The sequence below is a fragment of the Heloderma suspectum genome, chromosome 2 (genome assembly GCF_057233095.1).
Source record: "Heloderma suspectum isolate Gila_16-S chromosome 2, 16-S_ref, whole genome shotgun sequence".
In the NCBI taxonomy this organism is placed as follows: Eukaryota; Metazoa; Chordata; class Lepidosauria; order Squamata; family Helodermatidae; genus Heloderma; species Heloderma suspectum.
Window position 1 is genome coordinate 397,804,812 of NC_139459.1, and position 15,235 is coordinate 397,820,046.

The window sequence follows — 15,235 nt, forward strand, 5'->3', positions numbered from 1 at the left end:
CTTACCACAAATGTGATTGTCACTATAATCATTGGACTCACCACTGGGGATCAGGTTGCATGAACTCAAGTTGGGGCAATCTCAGGTCTTCCAGACATTGTCAAATCCTTTCTTTTAACCCTCCATTTCTCTGTAGTTCCCTTGGAACTATTTCTTGCCTTATGGCTTCAAGAAAGAATGTGTGGTTGGGTTGGAGGAGACCTCTCCCCACCGGTACACTTTTCCTTTTACGCATACTGCATTGGCTATGGATGCCCTGTTGTGGAGTAACATAAAAATCTGGGTCCTGTACAATCACAGGACAGGTAGAGAGCCCAGTTCAGTTCTGGATTGTTTGATCTGGGCATGGACCATAATAAACAGATTTTTATTTGAGTTCAAGATTGTTGGAGAAACGCCACACATTCTCCTGGGTGCCCTCCCTGCTCAGAATACAGCCAAGAATAGTGTCTCATGGCAACTATTTCTTAAGCTGTTTTTAACGTGTTTAAATGTTGTATGTTAAAGATTTATATTATGTGTTCATTCTCGTGGATTTGTGGTTGCAACTTGTGTGAGCCACCCAAAGAGCTTTTCAAACGGGCAGTACAGAAAAGAAACAAAGGAAAGGAAAAAAGAACAGAGTTTCCAGGGCCAGAGCAGCACAGGGAGGAGTTGCTCCCCACCTCTTCCGGTCTGTATGTACTACCATCCCTGCAAACAGTGATGTGGGGATTAGCTATTGTGCTCCGAGAACCAGATTGGACATAGAAAGTTCTAGAGCTTTGTTTATTTCATTTCTATACTACCCAATGGTCAAAACTTTAACAAAACTTGAAAACACAAAATATAACAACCTACTAAAACATAAGACACCATAATACAGGAATATTATATGGCCTGGATATGCCCATCAACTACAGCAAAGGAGATAGTTACCTTGTCGTGGTGCTGGAGCTTGAGCACCTCAATGATGTCATGAGCTAAACCGTGAAGGGACACCCAAGACGGGAAGGTCACGGCAGAGAGGTCAGACTAAATACGATCCCTGGGGAAGGAAACGGCAACCCACCCCAGTATTCTTGCCATGAAAACTAAATGGATCAGTACAACCAGAGATATGTAGGGATGTCTGAAAGTCACTTACCTTTTCGCAGCTTTCATTTGTGGTGGGGGGAGTTGCTCCGTCCCTCCCCCCGGAATCCTCCCTGACCGGCTCCGCTCTGCAGAGCTGCCAGCCAGGGCCATCCACAGCTGGAGTTCTGGCCATGGCCGGCTGCTGCGGCCGCAAATGGCGGCTGCCATAGCAGCCGCCATTTGCATCTTGCCAGGCTGCCGTGATAGGCTATGTAAGTATTTACATAGCCTATCATGGCAAAGAGCAGGGGCACAAATGGCGTAGTGGCCGCCATTTGTGTGGCTGCCTTTACCATGATAGGCTACCTAAATACTTACGCAGCCTATCACGGCAGCCTGGCAGGACGCAAATGGTGGCTGCTATGGTGGCCGCCATTTGCGGCTGCAGCAGCCAGCCAAAAGACCAGCCACTGCCACTGCCACCGCCTCCGCCCCCGCCCCAGGTATGTTTCTGGGGGGATTCCGTGGGGTGGCGGGGTGTGGGAGGCTGTTCCGCCATGGGTTTTGGGGGGCCGAATGCCAGTGCATTCGGCCTCACTGAAATCCGTGGCAGAATTCTCCACCATCCCTAGAGATATGTCAGTATACCATCGGAAGATGGGACTCCCAGGTCGGAAGATGGTCAAAATGCTACTGGGGAGGAACAGAGGACAAGTTCAAACCCCAGATGTGATGACGCAGCTAGCTCAAAGCCGAAAGGATGGCTAGAGGCCAACGGTGCCGGTGGTGAACAATGAATACAATGTTCTAAAGATCAACACACCATAGGAACCTGGAATGTAAGATCTATGAGCCAGGGCAAATTGGATGTAGTTATTGGGGAGATGTCAAGATTAAATATAGACATTTTGGGTGTCAGTGAACTGAAATGGACTGGAATGGGCCACTTCACATCAGATGACCATCAGATCTACTACTGTGGACAAGAGGACCACAGAAGAAATGGAGTAACCATCATAATTAATAATGAAGTGGTTGAAGAAGCAAAAGTAGATCAGTTCTAGGAGGATCTGCAGCACCTACTGGATAATACACCCAAAAGAGATGTTATTTTCATTACAGGAGACTAAGGTGGGTAGTCAAACGACACCTGGAATTACAGGCAAGCATGGTCTGGGAGAACAAAATGAAGCGGGACATAGGATGATAGAATTTTGCCAAGACAACTCACTGTGCAAAAAAACCACTCTCTTCCAACAACCTAAAAGACAACTTTATACAAGGGTGACCAGCCAGATGGGTGATTAATAAATTTAATAATAAAATAAATTTAATAATAATAAAAAATAAACTTCACCAGATGGCCAACACCGAAATCAAATTGACTACATCCTTTGTAGCCAAAGGTGGTGGACATCTGTACAGTTGGTAAAAACAAGACCTGGAGCTGATTGTAGTTCAGATCACAAACTTCTTATTGCACAATTTAGAATCAGACTAAAGAGAATAGGGAAGACCCACAGATCAGTTAGATATGAGTCCACCAATATTCCTAATGAATATGCAGTGGAGGTGAAGAATAGATTTAAGGGACTAGATTTAGTAGATAAGGTTCCGGAAGAGCTATGGACAGAAGTTCGCAACATTGTTCAGGAGACGGCAACAAAAAACATCCCAAAGAAAAGAAAACCAAGAAGGCAAGATGGCTGTCTGCTGAGACACTGGAAGTAGCCCAAGAAAGAAGAAAAGCAAAAGGCAACAGTGAAAGGGGAGATATGCCCAATTACATGCAAAATTCCAGAGGTTAGCCAGAAGAGATAAGGAATTATTTTTAAACAGGCAATGCACGGAAGTGGAAGAAGGTAATAGAATAGGAAGGACAAGAGACCTCTTCCAGAAAATTAGAAACTTCGGAGGTAAATTCCAGGCAAAAATGGGTATGATCAAAAACAAAGATGGCAAGGACCTAACAGAAGCAGATGAGAGCAAGAAAACGTGGAAAGAATATACGGAAGATCTGTATAGGAAGGATAATAATATCGGGGACAGATTTGACGGTGTGGTCAGTGAGTTAGAGCCAGACATCCTGAAGAGTGAGGTTGAACGGCTCTTAAGAAACATTGCTAATAACAAGGCAGCAGGAGATGATGGTATCCCAGCTGAACTGTTTAAAATCTTGAAAAATGATGCTGTCAAGGTGATGCATGCCATATGCCAGCAAATCTGGAAAACACAAGAATGGCCACCAGATTGGAAAAAAATCAACTTATATCCCCACAGCAAAAAAGGGAAAATCAAAGAATGCTCAAACTATCGAACAGTGGCACTTATTTCACATGCTAGTAAGGTAATGCTCAAGATCTTGCAAAGTAGACTCCAGCAATTCATGGAACGAGAATTGCCAGATGTACAAGCTGGGTTTAGAAAAGGCAGAGGAACTAGAGACCAAATTGCCAATATCCGCTGGATAATGGAGAAAGCCAGGGAGTTTCAGAAAAAAACATCTATTTCTGTTTTATTGACTATTTTAAAGCCTTTGACTGTGTGGATCATCACAAATTGTGACAAGTTCTTGGTGGTATGGGGATACCAAGTCATCTTGTCTGCCTCCTGAGGAATCTGTATAATGACCAAGTAGCAACAGTAAGAACAGCGATTCGAACATGGAACAGCGGACTGGTTTAAGATGGGGAAAGGAGTATGGCAGGGTTGTATACTCTCACCCTACCTATTAAACCTGTACGCAGAACACGTCATGTGATGTGCTGGGCTTGATGAATCCATGGCTGGAGTTAAAATCGCTAGAAGAAACATTAACAATCTCCGATATGCAGATGATACCACTTCAGTGGCTGAAAGCGAGGAGGAGCTGAGGAACCTTATGATGAAGGTGAAATAAGGAAGTGCAAAAGCTGGGTTGCAGTTAAACCTAAAAAAAGCCAAGATTATGGCAACCAGCTTGATTGATAACTGGCAAATAGAGGGAGGAAATGTGGAGGCAGTGACAGACTTTGTCTTTCTAGGTGCAAAGATTACTGCAGACGCTGACTGCAGCTAGGAAATCAAAAGACGTTTACTTCTTGGGAGGCAAGCAATGACAAATCTTGATAAAATAGTGAAGAGCAGAGACATCACAGTGACAACAAAGGTCCGCATAGTTCAAGCAATGGTATTCCCTGGAGTTGTGTATAGCTGCTAGAGCTGGACCATAAGGAAGGCTGAGCGAAGGAAGATAGATGCGTTTGAAGTGTGGTGCTGGAGGAAAACTCTGAGAGTGCCTTGGACTGCCAGAAGATCAAACCAGTCCATCCTCCAGGAAATAAAGCCAGACTGCTCACTTGAGGGAATGATCTTAAAGGCAAAACTGAAGTACTTTGGCCACATCATGAGAAGACAGGACACCCTGGAGAAGATGCTGATGCTAGGGAAAGTGGAAGGCAAAAGGAAGAGGGGCCGACCAAGGGCAAGATGGATGGATGATATTCTGGAGGTGACAGACTCGAGCTTGGGGGAGCTGGGGGTGGTGATGGCCAGCAGTAAGATCTGGCGTGGGCTGGTCCATGAAGTCACGAAGAGTCGGAAGTGACTGAATGAATAAACAACAATGCCCATCAAGTGTTTTAGTAAACACAGGATGACAATGTGACCTATATTTTGCTTCAGAAGACCAGATGTAATTTATTCCCATGACTTGGCCTTCTATTTTGCCATCCATGAGATCAACCAGCATCCCAGCCTCTTACCCAACATCACCCTGGGCTACAACATCTATGAGAACTATTACAATACAAGAATCACGTATGATGCTATGCTAGATCTGCTGTCTCCTGGGCATAAGAATATTCCTAACTACAGCTGGGGAAGACAGAATGACCTGTTGGCTGTTGTAGAAGGGGCTGACTCTGAAATCTCCATCCATATTTCAGCCATGTTGGGCATCTACAAAATCCCACAGGTAGGAATGCAGGGCAGGGGGCATTGGGAGGGTGCCATCTAACTGGACTTTGCTTTAAAAGGCCTTCAGCTGTCTGGGGTGTGGGGAGCTACTGTTTGTCTCTATCTTTTGAGCACCTTTGCAGCAATCATCATCATCATATAATAAGCATCAACTTTTCATCAGTTCATACATTGCATGTTAATCTTCTCTTCCCAAGTAAACAACTGTGTCATCTGGGTGGAAATCAGAGGAGAAAGAGGATGACCACCACAGTGTACATTGAGAAAGCAGAGGACAATAACCATGCAGGATGTCCCATTCATATTTGATATGAATGGCATTAAACTGGTTATGCTCAAAGTCCTTCATCTCTGCAATACTGAAGGTGTGACCCACTCTGTCTAACTGTGCCTTATTCCTATGCATATTGGTTTCGGAGAAAGCTAACCACATTGGGAATTTAAAATGTTATTTATTTGCGGGCTAAAGGGTGGGGGGAGTAACTCCTGATATCTTTTCATTTGGAAATTTTGGTTCTATCCATTGAATTTATTTGTTTGTTTATTTATTTATTTATTTGATTTGTGCCCCACCTTGCTACCAAAAATGGCACTCAACATGGGAATGAGGAAAGATGAGAATGTTTGGGACTCTTTTAGTTAGGAAAAGGGCAAGTAAGAGAACGCATGATAGAGGTGTATAAAATTTGCCCATCATGAAGAAAGTGGATATAGAGGAGTTGATCTCCATCTCATAATACTAGAACCCAGTGGGATCATCCAAGAAAACTGAATAGTGGGAGAGTCAGGAGAGATCACCATGTGTTATTAAGTTGTGGACTTGCAGCCAACAGCATGCACGCATTTCAAAAGGGGATTAGACAAAAATGTGGAGGATAAGTTTATAAATTGCGCTCATTTCACATGCCAGCAAGGTTATGCTCAAAATCCTACAAGCTAGGCTTCAGAACTGAGAACTACCGGAAGTACAAGCTGGGTTTTGAAGAGGCAGAGGAACTAGAGATCAAATCGCCAACATTTGCTGGATCATGGAGAAAGCAAGAGAACTCCAGAAAAACGTCTATTTCTGCTTCATTGACTATGCTCAAGCCTTTGATTGTGTGGATCACAACAAACTCTGGCAAATTCTTAGAGAGATGGGAGTACCAGACCACCTTACCTGTCTCCTGAGAAACCTGTACAAGGGTCAAAAAGCAACAGTAAGAACCAGACATGGAACAACCGATTGGTTCAAATTTGGGAAAGGAGTATGACAAGGCTGCATATTGTCACCCTGCTTATTTAACTTATATGCAGAGTACATCATGAGAAATGCCGGGTTGGATGAATCACAGGTTGGAATTAAAATTGCCAGGACAATTATCAACAACCTCAGATACGCAGATGATACCACCCTAATGGCAGAAAGCGAAGAGGATGTAAAGAGCCTCTTGTTGAGGGTGAAAGTGGAGAGTGCAAAAGCTGGTTTGAAACTCAACATTAAAAAAACTAAGATCATGGCATTTGGCCCCATCACTTCCTGGCACAGAGAAGGGGAAGAAATGGAAGCAGTGACAGATTTTATTTTCTTGGGCTCCAAGATCACTGCAGACGGTGGTAACTCTAGCCATGAAATTAAAAGACACTTGCGCCTTGGGAGGAAAGCTATGGCAAACCTAGACAGCATAGTAAGAAGCAGAGACATCACCTTACCGACAAAGGTCCGTCTAATCAAAGCTATGGTTTTCCCAGTAGCAACGTATGGCTGTGAGAGCTGGATGATAAGGAAGGCTGATAGGGGTGGACGAAAGTCACTTACCTTTTCTCGCAGCTTGTTCGCGGTGGGGGGGAGCGCTTCGCTGCTCCCCCTGCGAAGTTCAGGCTGGGGGGGGAGGCTTCCCGCCTCGCCCGGCCGAAATTCAGGCCGGGGAGGAGGCTTCCCGCCTCGCCCGGCCGCGAACACGAAAGTAAAAAAAAAAAAAAACAACGTCCCCTGATAGGCTACGTGATGATTCACGTAGCCTATCACGGCTAGATCTGGAAAGTCAGCCATGATAGGCTACGTGAATCGTTACGTAGCCTATCACGGGTGACTTTAAAAAAAAAAGCAAAAGCGCGTACGCGAATGGCGGCCCCCATAGGGAGCCGCCATTTGCGTTCCTTATTTAGTTGCTGTAGTCTACATAAATGTTTACGTAGACTACGGCGACCAAATAAGGAAGGAGAATGGCGGCTCCCTATGGGGGCCACCATTATCCGTACACACTTTTTTTTTTTTTTTTTAAGTCACCCGTGATAGGCTACGTGACGATTCACGTAGCCTATCACGGCTGACTTTGCAAATCTAGCCGTGATAGGCTACGTGAATCGTCACGTAGCCTATCAGGGGACGGTTTTGTTTTTTTTTCTTTCATTGCAATGGCGGGGGTGGCAGCCGGTCAAAAGACCGGCTGCCACTCCTGCCCCGCTCGAACACCAGACGAACCGCCAGCCAGACCCGCCGCCGGGAGGGACATTCAGGGAAGGTAAGTCCCGTCCCGGGGGGGGGCGGGGGGGGCGGAGGATTTCTCCCCGAAACTTGTTCGGGGGGCCAAACACGTTGGTGCTCGGCCCCCCGAAGTTTCGGGGAGAAATTCTCCGCCATCCCTAACTGAGCGCCGAAGAATTGATGTTTTCGAACTGTGGTGCTGGAGAAGACTCTTACGAGTCCCCTGGACTGCAAGGAAGTCAAATCAGTCCATTCTAAAGGAAATCAACCCGGAGTGCTCATTGGAAGGACAGATACTGAAGCTGAAGCTCAAATATTTTGGCCACCTAAAGCGAAGAGAAATCTCCCTGGAAAAGACCCTGATGCTGGGAAAGATTGAAGGGAAAAGGAGAAGGGGATGGCAGAGGATGAGATGGCTAGATAGTATCACCAATGCCATGAATATGAACTTGAGGACACTCCAGGAGAGAGCGGAGGAACAGGAAGGCCTGGCGTGCTGTGGTCCATGGGGTCACGAAGAGTCGGACATGACTGAACAACAACAACAAAGTTTATTAATGCCTATCAGTCATGACTATATCCTTGCTTGAAGACCAGAGGCACCATGCTTCTGGAGGGGAGTTGCTGGGGAAGAGCAGCAGGAGGGTGTCATGACTAAGATAAAATTTATGGGTCCCAGATGAATGGTATCCCCTTCGCAGAAAGCTATGGGGCACTTGAGGTGCTGTGGAGGTGATCTCAGAACAGACTGCATGTGTCTTCTACCTTTGTAATCCACGGGCTTCACCTTAGGAAAAAAACACATAATTTATCTCTTTTTTTCCCTCACTAGGTCAGTTATGGTTTTGTCTCCCATGACCTTAAGGATAAAACCCAGTTCCCTTTTTTCTACCGGACAGTCCCAAAAGACAAAGACCTGTACCTGGGGGCGGTGAAATTGCTCCTGCATTTCAGATGGAATTGGATCGGTCTCTTTGCTCCAGACAATGACAATGGGGAAAGGTTCATGCGGACGCTGACATCCGTGCTCACCTGGTGTGGGGTCTGTGTTGCCATCTCGGAAAGACTCCCAGAACTGACAAGGCTTGAACTCACAGTTCAGCCCAAATTTCTTCTCAGATGGCGACAAGTCAAGGTTTTTGTTTACTATGCGGACACACGCTCGTTCTACGATGGAGTATTTTATCTCAACCGGATACTTGAATTGTGGGTAGAACCCACTGAAGGGAAAGTCTGGATCACAACAGCTTTGTGGGACATCACCTCAATGTTGTCTATGACTGGGTTACGTTTTCAGCACAGCCATTGGTTCTTTTCCTTCTCGATCCAGACAAAAAACAGGTCAACACATGCCAATTTTGATCTGAGTCACATCGAGCTTTACTTGGAAAAAGCATTTCGTTGTTTCAATTCAAAATACACATTGTCAGTGAAAAGGAGGATTAGATGTGAACAGAAAGAGAAATTGCCCCTGGATGTGCTCAAACAAAGTCTGTCCCAAGACACCTACAATGTTTACAACAGTGTCCAGATGGTGGCACGAGCCTTACATGCGGCCTACTCTTCCCGACCCAAGTGTAGGACGATGGTGGGTGGAGAAAGGTTGGAACTTCCAAGGTTACAGCCATGGCAGGTACTCCTTTTTCCATCGCAGACCTCTCTACACAAAAGCACAGAATTGCTCAATTACCTAAGAAGATTTCAGGCTTTGTTGTCTGGGGAAATCTTGCATATTGTTGATGCAGCTCCAGTTCCTGAGGCTCCTTGTGCAGAAGACTTGCACAAGAAACTTGCACAAGTTTCTGATGGCCAGTAGTTATGTTCATCTCTCCTTCCCCTCCTCAGTGCCTCATTAAGGCATCATGGGGGGCGGCCAGTCAACTCTTGGAAGTGCAAATTGGGAATCAATCCACCCCAACAAGCCAATGAAGGAGGTTTATTGAATTACAGGGGGGGGGGGAAGGGGAAAGAAAGTAATGAGATGCTGCCTGTGGGTGGCACAGCCAATGGCGGGACGGGGATGGCAAAGGGAAGGTCTTTGCATCACTCCTGTACCCTCATTGGCTGTGCCCCCCAAAGGCAGCATCTGATGGATTAAGATCACTGTTACTCAGCAGTTAGAACGCATATAAAAGGGTCTGTTGGGGGCCCTGAATTTTCACCCCGTGGTCTGGCCATGGCAGCACAACTGCCACCATCTTCTACAGTTCTCCTCAAGGTGATTTATCTATTGATTAATTGATTTATCTATTTGAGAACCTCTGGCTCAAATATGGGAGGTGAAACAGGATTGAAAGCCCCCTCAGTTTTGTGCGTTTCAAAGCCAGGGTGGGGGGAACTCACTGGTGCCATCCAGACCTTGCCCCAGAAGCCTCTGCCTAGCTTCTTATCCAAAGCCCTTGGGAGCAACACTTCATGATGGAGCTCCTAGTTTGGCCATCAGATAGCAGGTGCTAGGAGGTCCTCGAGGCAACAGCCATGCATTTTGCTCCCCATCCTGTCAATGTAGACACCCCTGACCAAACCAGCCCTAATCCCAGGAAATCACTATCTGCAAAGAGGAAGGGAATTGGGAGAGCAGGTAAACTTCTCCCCTAATGATCTAATGGCTTGAATGTTAGCCTTTCCCAAAATGCCGAAGAAGGGACTCAGGAATGGACTTCATTTTTTTAATGTATTTGAATCAATATTTTGGAGTCATTTTTGCTTTAGAAGGCAGTCTGGGATCAAGAATCAATCACAGAATCCTTGAATTGTAGAGTTGGAAGGGGCTAGATCTCAAAATAGCCAGTGCTGAGATCATCACCAGAGTTCCTCCTTTTCTCTGTCTTTCCAGCTTCACCCTTTCCTGAGAAACTTGGGGTTTGCCAATAATTCCATGGAAGGAATGTATCAAGATGCAGACGGGGAACTGACAGCCAGCTTCGATATTTTGTTGAACAGGGTGGTGCCACCCAATGCTTCCATTGGTAGAGTGAAAATTGGAAGTCTACAGAGACAGGCATCCCCAGACCATGAATTCCACCTTGATGAGGATCCCACTGTGTGGCAGAACCATGTGAACCATGTGAGGAAACCCATGTCTTCCATTTTATACCTCCATTTTAGACAGGGGGCTCCAACTGGGAGCTTCGATGGTGTCCGTGAAGTCATCCACTCCCTGCCCCCATGTGGCATTCATTGTTAATATTTAGAAAATTGAAGAATGCTCAGGTGCCACATTCTCCTTCCTGCTTCTGAACCCACCAGTCATTTGGTGGGCAGGACCAGATGGAAAGAGTTGCTTCCTGGCCCTGCTCAATCTTCTTCCACCCACACAGGCATTTCCCCTTTGCTCTCATTCATTCATTCATTCATTCATTACATTTATATCCCACCTTTCTTCCATCATAGAACTCAAGGTGACTACATGTGGTTCCCAGGTGGTCTCCCCTCCAAGCACTGACCAGACCCAGATCTGCTTAGCTTCAGCAAGGTGGCTGCCTCAGGTGCCTTCAGACTATGCCTTCTCAGTCTCAACTCCAGCCTCTAGCCTTGCTAGTTCTCTCCCCACCATTTAATCTCACTGTTTCTCTCCCTCCTGGGCTCCAGCTTTGCTATTTTCTCCCCTCAACACCTTGCCTTTGCACTTTTTCCAACCCTCCCAGCCTCTAGCCTTGATATCTGCCCCCCTTGCTGTCCCCTCCTCCTAAAATCTAGCCTCGCTCTTTCTCTCCCCTACTCATTAACCTCACTGTCCCCCCTTGCCTCTAGACTCTTTTTTGCTACCCTCTCTACTCCTTTGCTTTGATATTTCTCCCTCCTTCCCAGCCTCTAGACTTGCGGTTTCAGTCCCCCACCTCTTTGCCACAGTGTTTCTCCCTTTCTAAGCCTCTAGACTCTCGTTATCTCCCTTTTCTTCATACCAGCCTCTGGCCTCGCTCATTTTCTCAGACCTTTCCCCTTTGCTCTCACTCTCCACTCCCATCCTCTAGCCTTGCCATTTCTCCCCCAACCCCTTACTTCACTCTTTTTCTCCCTTCTACTCTTTTGCCTTGCTCTTTCTCCTTCCCTCACATCCTCTAGACTCACTATTTCTCTCCCCCACCTCTTTACCTTGCTGTTTCCTCCCCTCCTAACCTCCATCCCGTTCTTTCCCTCCCCTCTCCTCCTTTTCCTCACTAGTAGTCCCTCCCAGCCCCTAGCCTTGCCCTTTCTCTCCCCTCTCTACCTTTGTCTCACTGTTTCTCCCTCCCTCCCTGCCTCTAGCCTGGCTATTTATCCCCCACACAAACACCTCGCTGCCTTGCTGTTTCCCTCCCTCAAAGCCTGGAGACTCTCTTTCTTCTTGCACTTGCCTTTTGCCTTGCTATTTCTTCATCACAGCCTATGACCTCACTCTGTTCCTCCCCTCTACTTCTTTGACTTCCTGTTTCCCCTTCTCTCCCAGGCTCTACACTCACTATTTCTCTCCCCGCACCTCTTTCCATGGCTGTTTCTCCCCCTTCTAAACATCTAGCCTTGCTTTTTCACTTGCTATTTCCCCTCAGACCATGTGCCTAGCCTTGCTCTTTCTAGTCCTCTCACCACTATCTCAGTATTTCCTCCTGCTCCAGCCTGTAGCCTTGCTCTTTTCCTCTCCCTTCCCATCCCCTTCTCTCATTGCTCACACACACACAGAAACACACAGCACGTTCCAGGGTGAGGATGCTGATGGCACTGGAGTAGGGACGAAGAGGAATTGGGGAATGGAGTGCAAAAGCTTTGCATTGGGATAAAGACAATATTTTCTTTCCATTTGGGCCAGGGGCATTTTCCTATCCCTTGGTGCTGGGGAAAGGTGTGTATAAGATGGAGTACAGCAATCCTCTGAATTCCTATGTAGAAGTAATTCCCACTGAGTTCCATATAATATAGGGATGGCGGAAAATTCTACCACGGATTTCAGTGAGGCCAAATGCACTGGCATTCAGCCCCCCAAAATCTGTGGCGGAACGGCCTGCCCCCCACCCCCCCATGGATTTCCCCCGGGATGAGGCCTACCTGGGACGGATGTTCCGGGCAGCAGCGGCTCTGGTGGCGGCTCTGGCGGCGGCTGGTCTTTCGACCAGCTGCCGCAGCCGCCATTGTCACCCTGGTCTTTGCCATGATAGGCTATGTAAGTATTTACGTAGCCTATCATGGCAAACCAAGCAAAAAAACAACAACAACGGCGTAAGCAAATAGTGGTGGCTACAGCGGCCGCCATTTGCGTTCCCTAGTTTTTGCCGTTTTAGTCTACGTAAATATTTACATAAGCTATTACGGCAAAAAAAAAAAGGAACGCAAATAGTGCCCAAGAGGAAAAGCCGGCCCACTTGGGCTCCCAATCCATTCCAATATGGTTCCCCAGTTGGCAATGTGCCTTGCCCCTGGCCACAACCCCTGTCCCTTCTCCACAAATGATTTGGTGGTTTCCCAGCTTTTGCATGTTTTTCCCCATTCCCCCTTGAACATTTTACTCACCCTTTTCTGCATCTTTTACACCTCCATTTTTAGGTGCAGTGACCAGAACTGTATGCAGTATTTCAAACTGAGTCGCATGATAGGTTTCTAGGAGAGCCGTATGATAGTGGCAGTTTTATTCTAAGTTCCTCTCCTAAAGTGGAATTGGCCTATTTCACAGCAGCTGCAAACTGGGCTGACATTTTCATCAAGCTCTCTACCATTACAAAAGTTCCAGTTGCTAGTCAGTAAGTGCTAGCTCTGACCCCATCAGTGCCTTGTGGGTTGCTGGTCGACATCAGCTTGGCCACTATGTGAACAGAATCCTGAACTAGATGGATCGTTGGTCTGGTCAATCATGATTCTTCTTTGTTCTTATCGTCTTATCTATGCATGAACCTGGGATTTTTGGCAGCACTATGAATTGCTTTAAACATACATAAAACTGTATTTTAATGTCCATTCCCGCTGTGTGGATCCTTTGGGGGTTCTTCTCATTTCCTTTCAGTTTTAACCACTACTGGAGCTTTGAAATACATCACCAACACTTTTTCTGCAATGTTCCTTGTCTTTCTGGGTAGAACCTGCCTAGTTCAAGGTGTACCAGGAGCTGCTTCCCTGGATACATCAAGGTGATTCAGGAAGGAAAGCCAGTTTGCTGCTATGCTTGTGCGCTGTGTGCAGAAGGGACCATCTCCACTCAGGAAGGTAAGGGGTTCCAGAGGAGAAGGAGGCCCTTGGGGAACACGGCAAAGATTCACTGCCACATTTTCACTGAAAGGTATTTTTTAATAAATACAGTTTAAATGCACATCATTTCTTAGTTCTGGGTTAAAAAAAATACAGAAATCTAGAACAGACACAAATACTGATAGACATTCGTAATACCAAATGACTCCTACTCCTCCTCCTCCTACTCCTCCACTGCTGCTGTTACTCTTTTTCCTCTCTACATCCTTCTCCTCCTCTTTCTCAGATGCAGATCATTGCACCAGATGTCCAGAACATCAGCATCCGAACAAGGAACACAATCAGTGTCTCCCCAAGGCTATAACCTTCCTCTCCTATGAAGAAGATTTGGGTATCATCCTGGCTTCTTTTGCCCTATTCTTGTCCGTGACCACTGGCTTAGTGGTGGGAATATTCATTAAAAACCTAGAAACTCCCATAGTCAAAGCCAACAACCGGGACCTCTCCTACATTCTCCTCATCTCCCTCCTGCTTTCCTTCCTGTCCTCCTTTCTCTTCATTGGCCAGCCAAGGAAAGCAACCTGTCTCCTCCAACAAACAGCCTTCAGCATCATCTTCTCAACTGCCATCTCTTCTCTGTTGGCCAAAACGATCACTGTGGTGCTGGCCTTCCTGGCCACAAAGCCAGGGAACAGAGTGAGGAGATGGCTGGGGAAGAAGTTGGCCAACTCCATTGTCATTTCCTGTTCCAGTGTCCAAGTTGTCATCTGCACCATCTGGCTTGGAATCTCTCCCCCATTCCCAGATTCTGACATGCACTCCCAGCCCAGACAGATCATCCTGCAATGCAATGAAGGGTCTGTCACCATGTTCTATAGTGCCCTTGGTTACATGGGCTTCCTGGCCGGCATTTGCTTCATGGTGGCTTTCCTAGCCAGAAAGCTGCCTGGGGCCTTCAACGAAGCCAAGCTGATCACCTTCAGCATGCTGGTCTTCTGTAGTGTTTGGGTGTCCTTTGTGCCCACCTACCTGAGCACCAAGGGGAAATACATGATAGCTGTGCAGGTCTTCTCTATCCAGACCTCCAGTGCTGGGCTACTGGGCTGCATCTTCATCCCCAAGTGCTACATTATTTTGCTGAGGCCTGGTCTGAATACAAAGGAGCATCTAACAACCAAAACTACAATAGCATCTCATTCTACAATAGCCAACATGGATTTGTCGAGAATAAATCCTGCCAGACAAATCTGATCTCATTTTTTGATCAGGTAACCTCCCTTGTGGACTGTGGGAATGCTGTAGACATAATATATCTCAACTTCAGCAAAGCCTTCGACAAAGTGCCCCATGATATCCTGATGAGCAAACCAGTCAAGTTTGTAGTTGGCTACAGAATTGGACTGTAAGAGTGCTTATCAACTGGATCTTCTCAAACTGGGGAGAGGTCATGAGCAGGGTACCACAGGGCTCAGTCCTCACCCAGTGCTCTTCAACATTTTTATGAATGACTTGGAGGAGGAGGTGCAGGGAATGCTGATCAAATTTGCAGATGACACAAAATTGGGTGGGATAGCTAATACCTAGGAAAACAGAAACAAAATT

At 46.5% G+C, this 15,235-nt stretch overlaps 1 protein-coding gene across 1 annotated transcript in view; it reads left to right on the forward strand.

The window, feature by feature from the left end:
- LOC146356588 (vomeronasal type-2 receptor 26-like) overlaps positions 1 to 15,235 on the forward strand; it is a 53,535-nt gene that overhangs the window by 21,590 nt on the left and 16,710 nt on the right. The window contains exons 3-5 of the mRNA XM_084830202.1: positions 4,720 to 5,011; positions 13,525 to 13,651; positions 13,920 to 14,853. Of these exons, the coding sequence (XP_084686328.1) occupies positions 4,720 to 5,011; positions 13,525 to 13,651; positions 13,920 to 14,853 (1,353 nt within the window). The remainder of the gene's footprint in view (positions 1 to 4,719; positions 5,012 to 13,524; positions 13,652 to 13,919; positions 14,854 to 15,235) is intronic.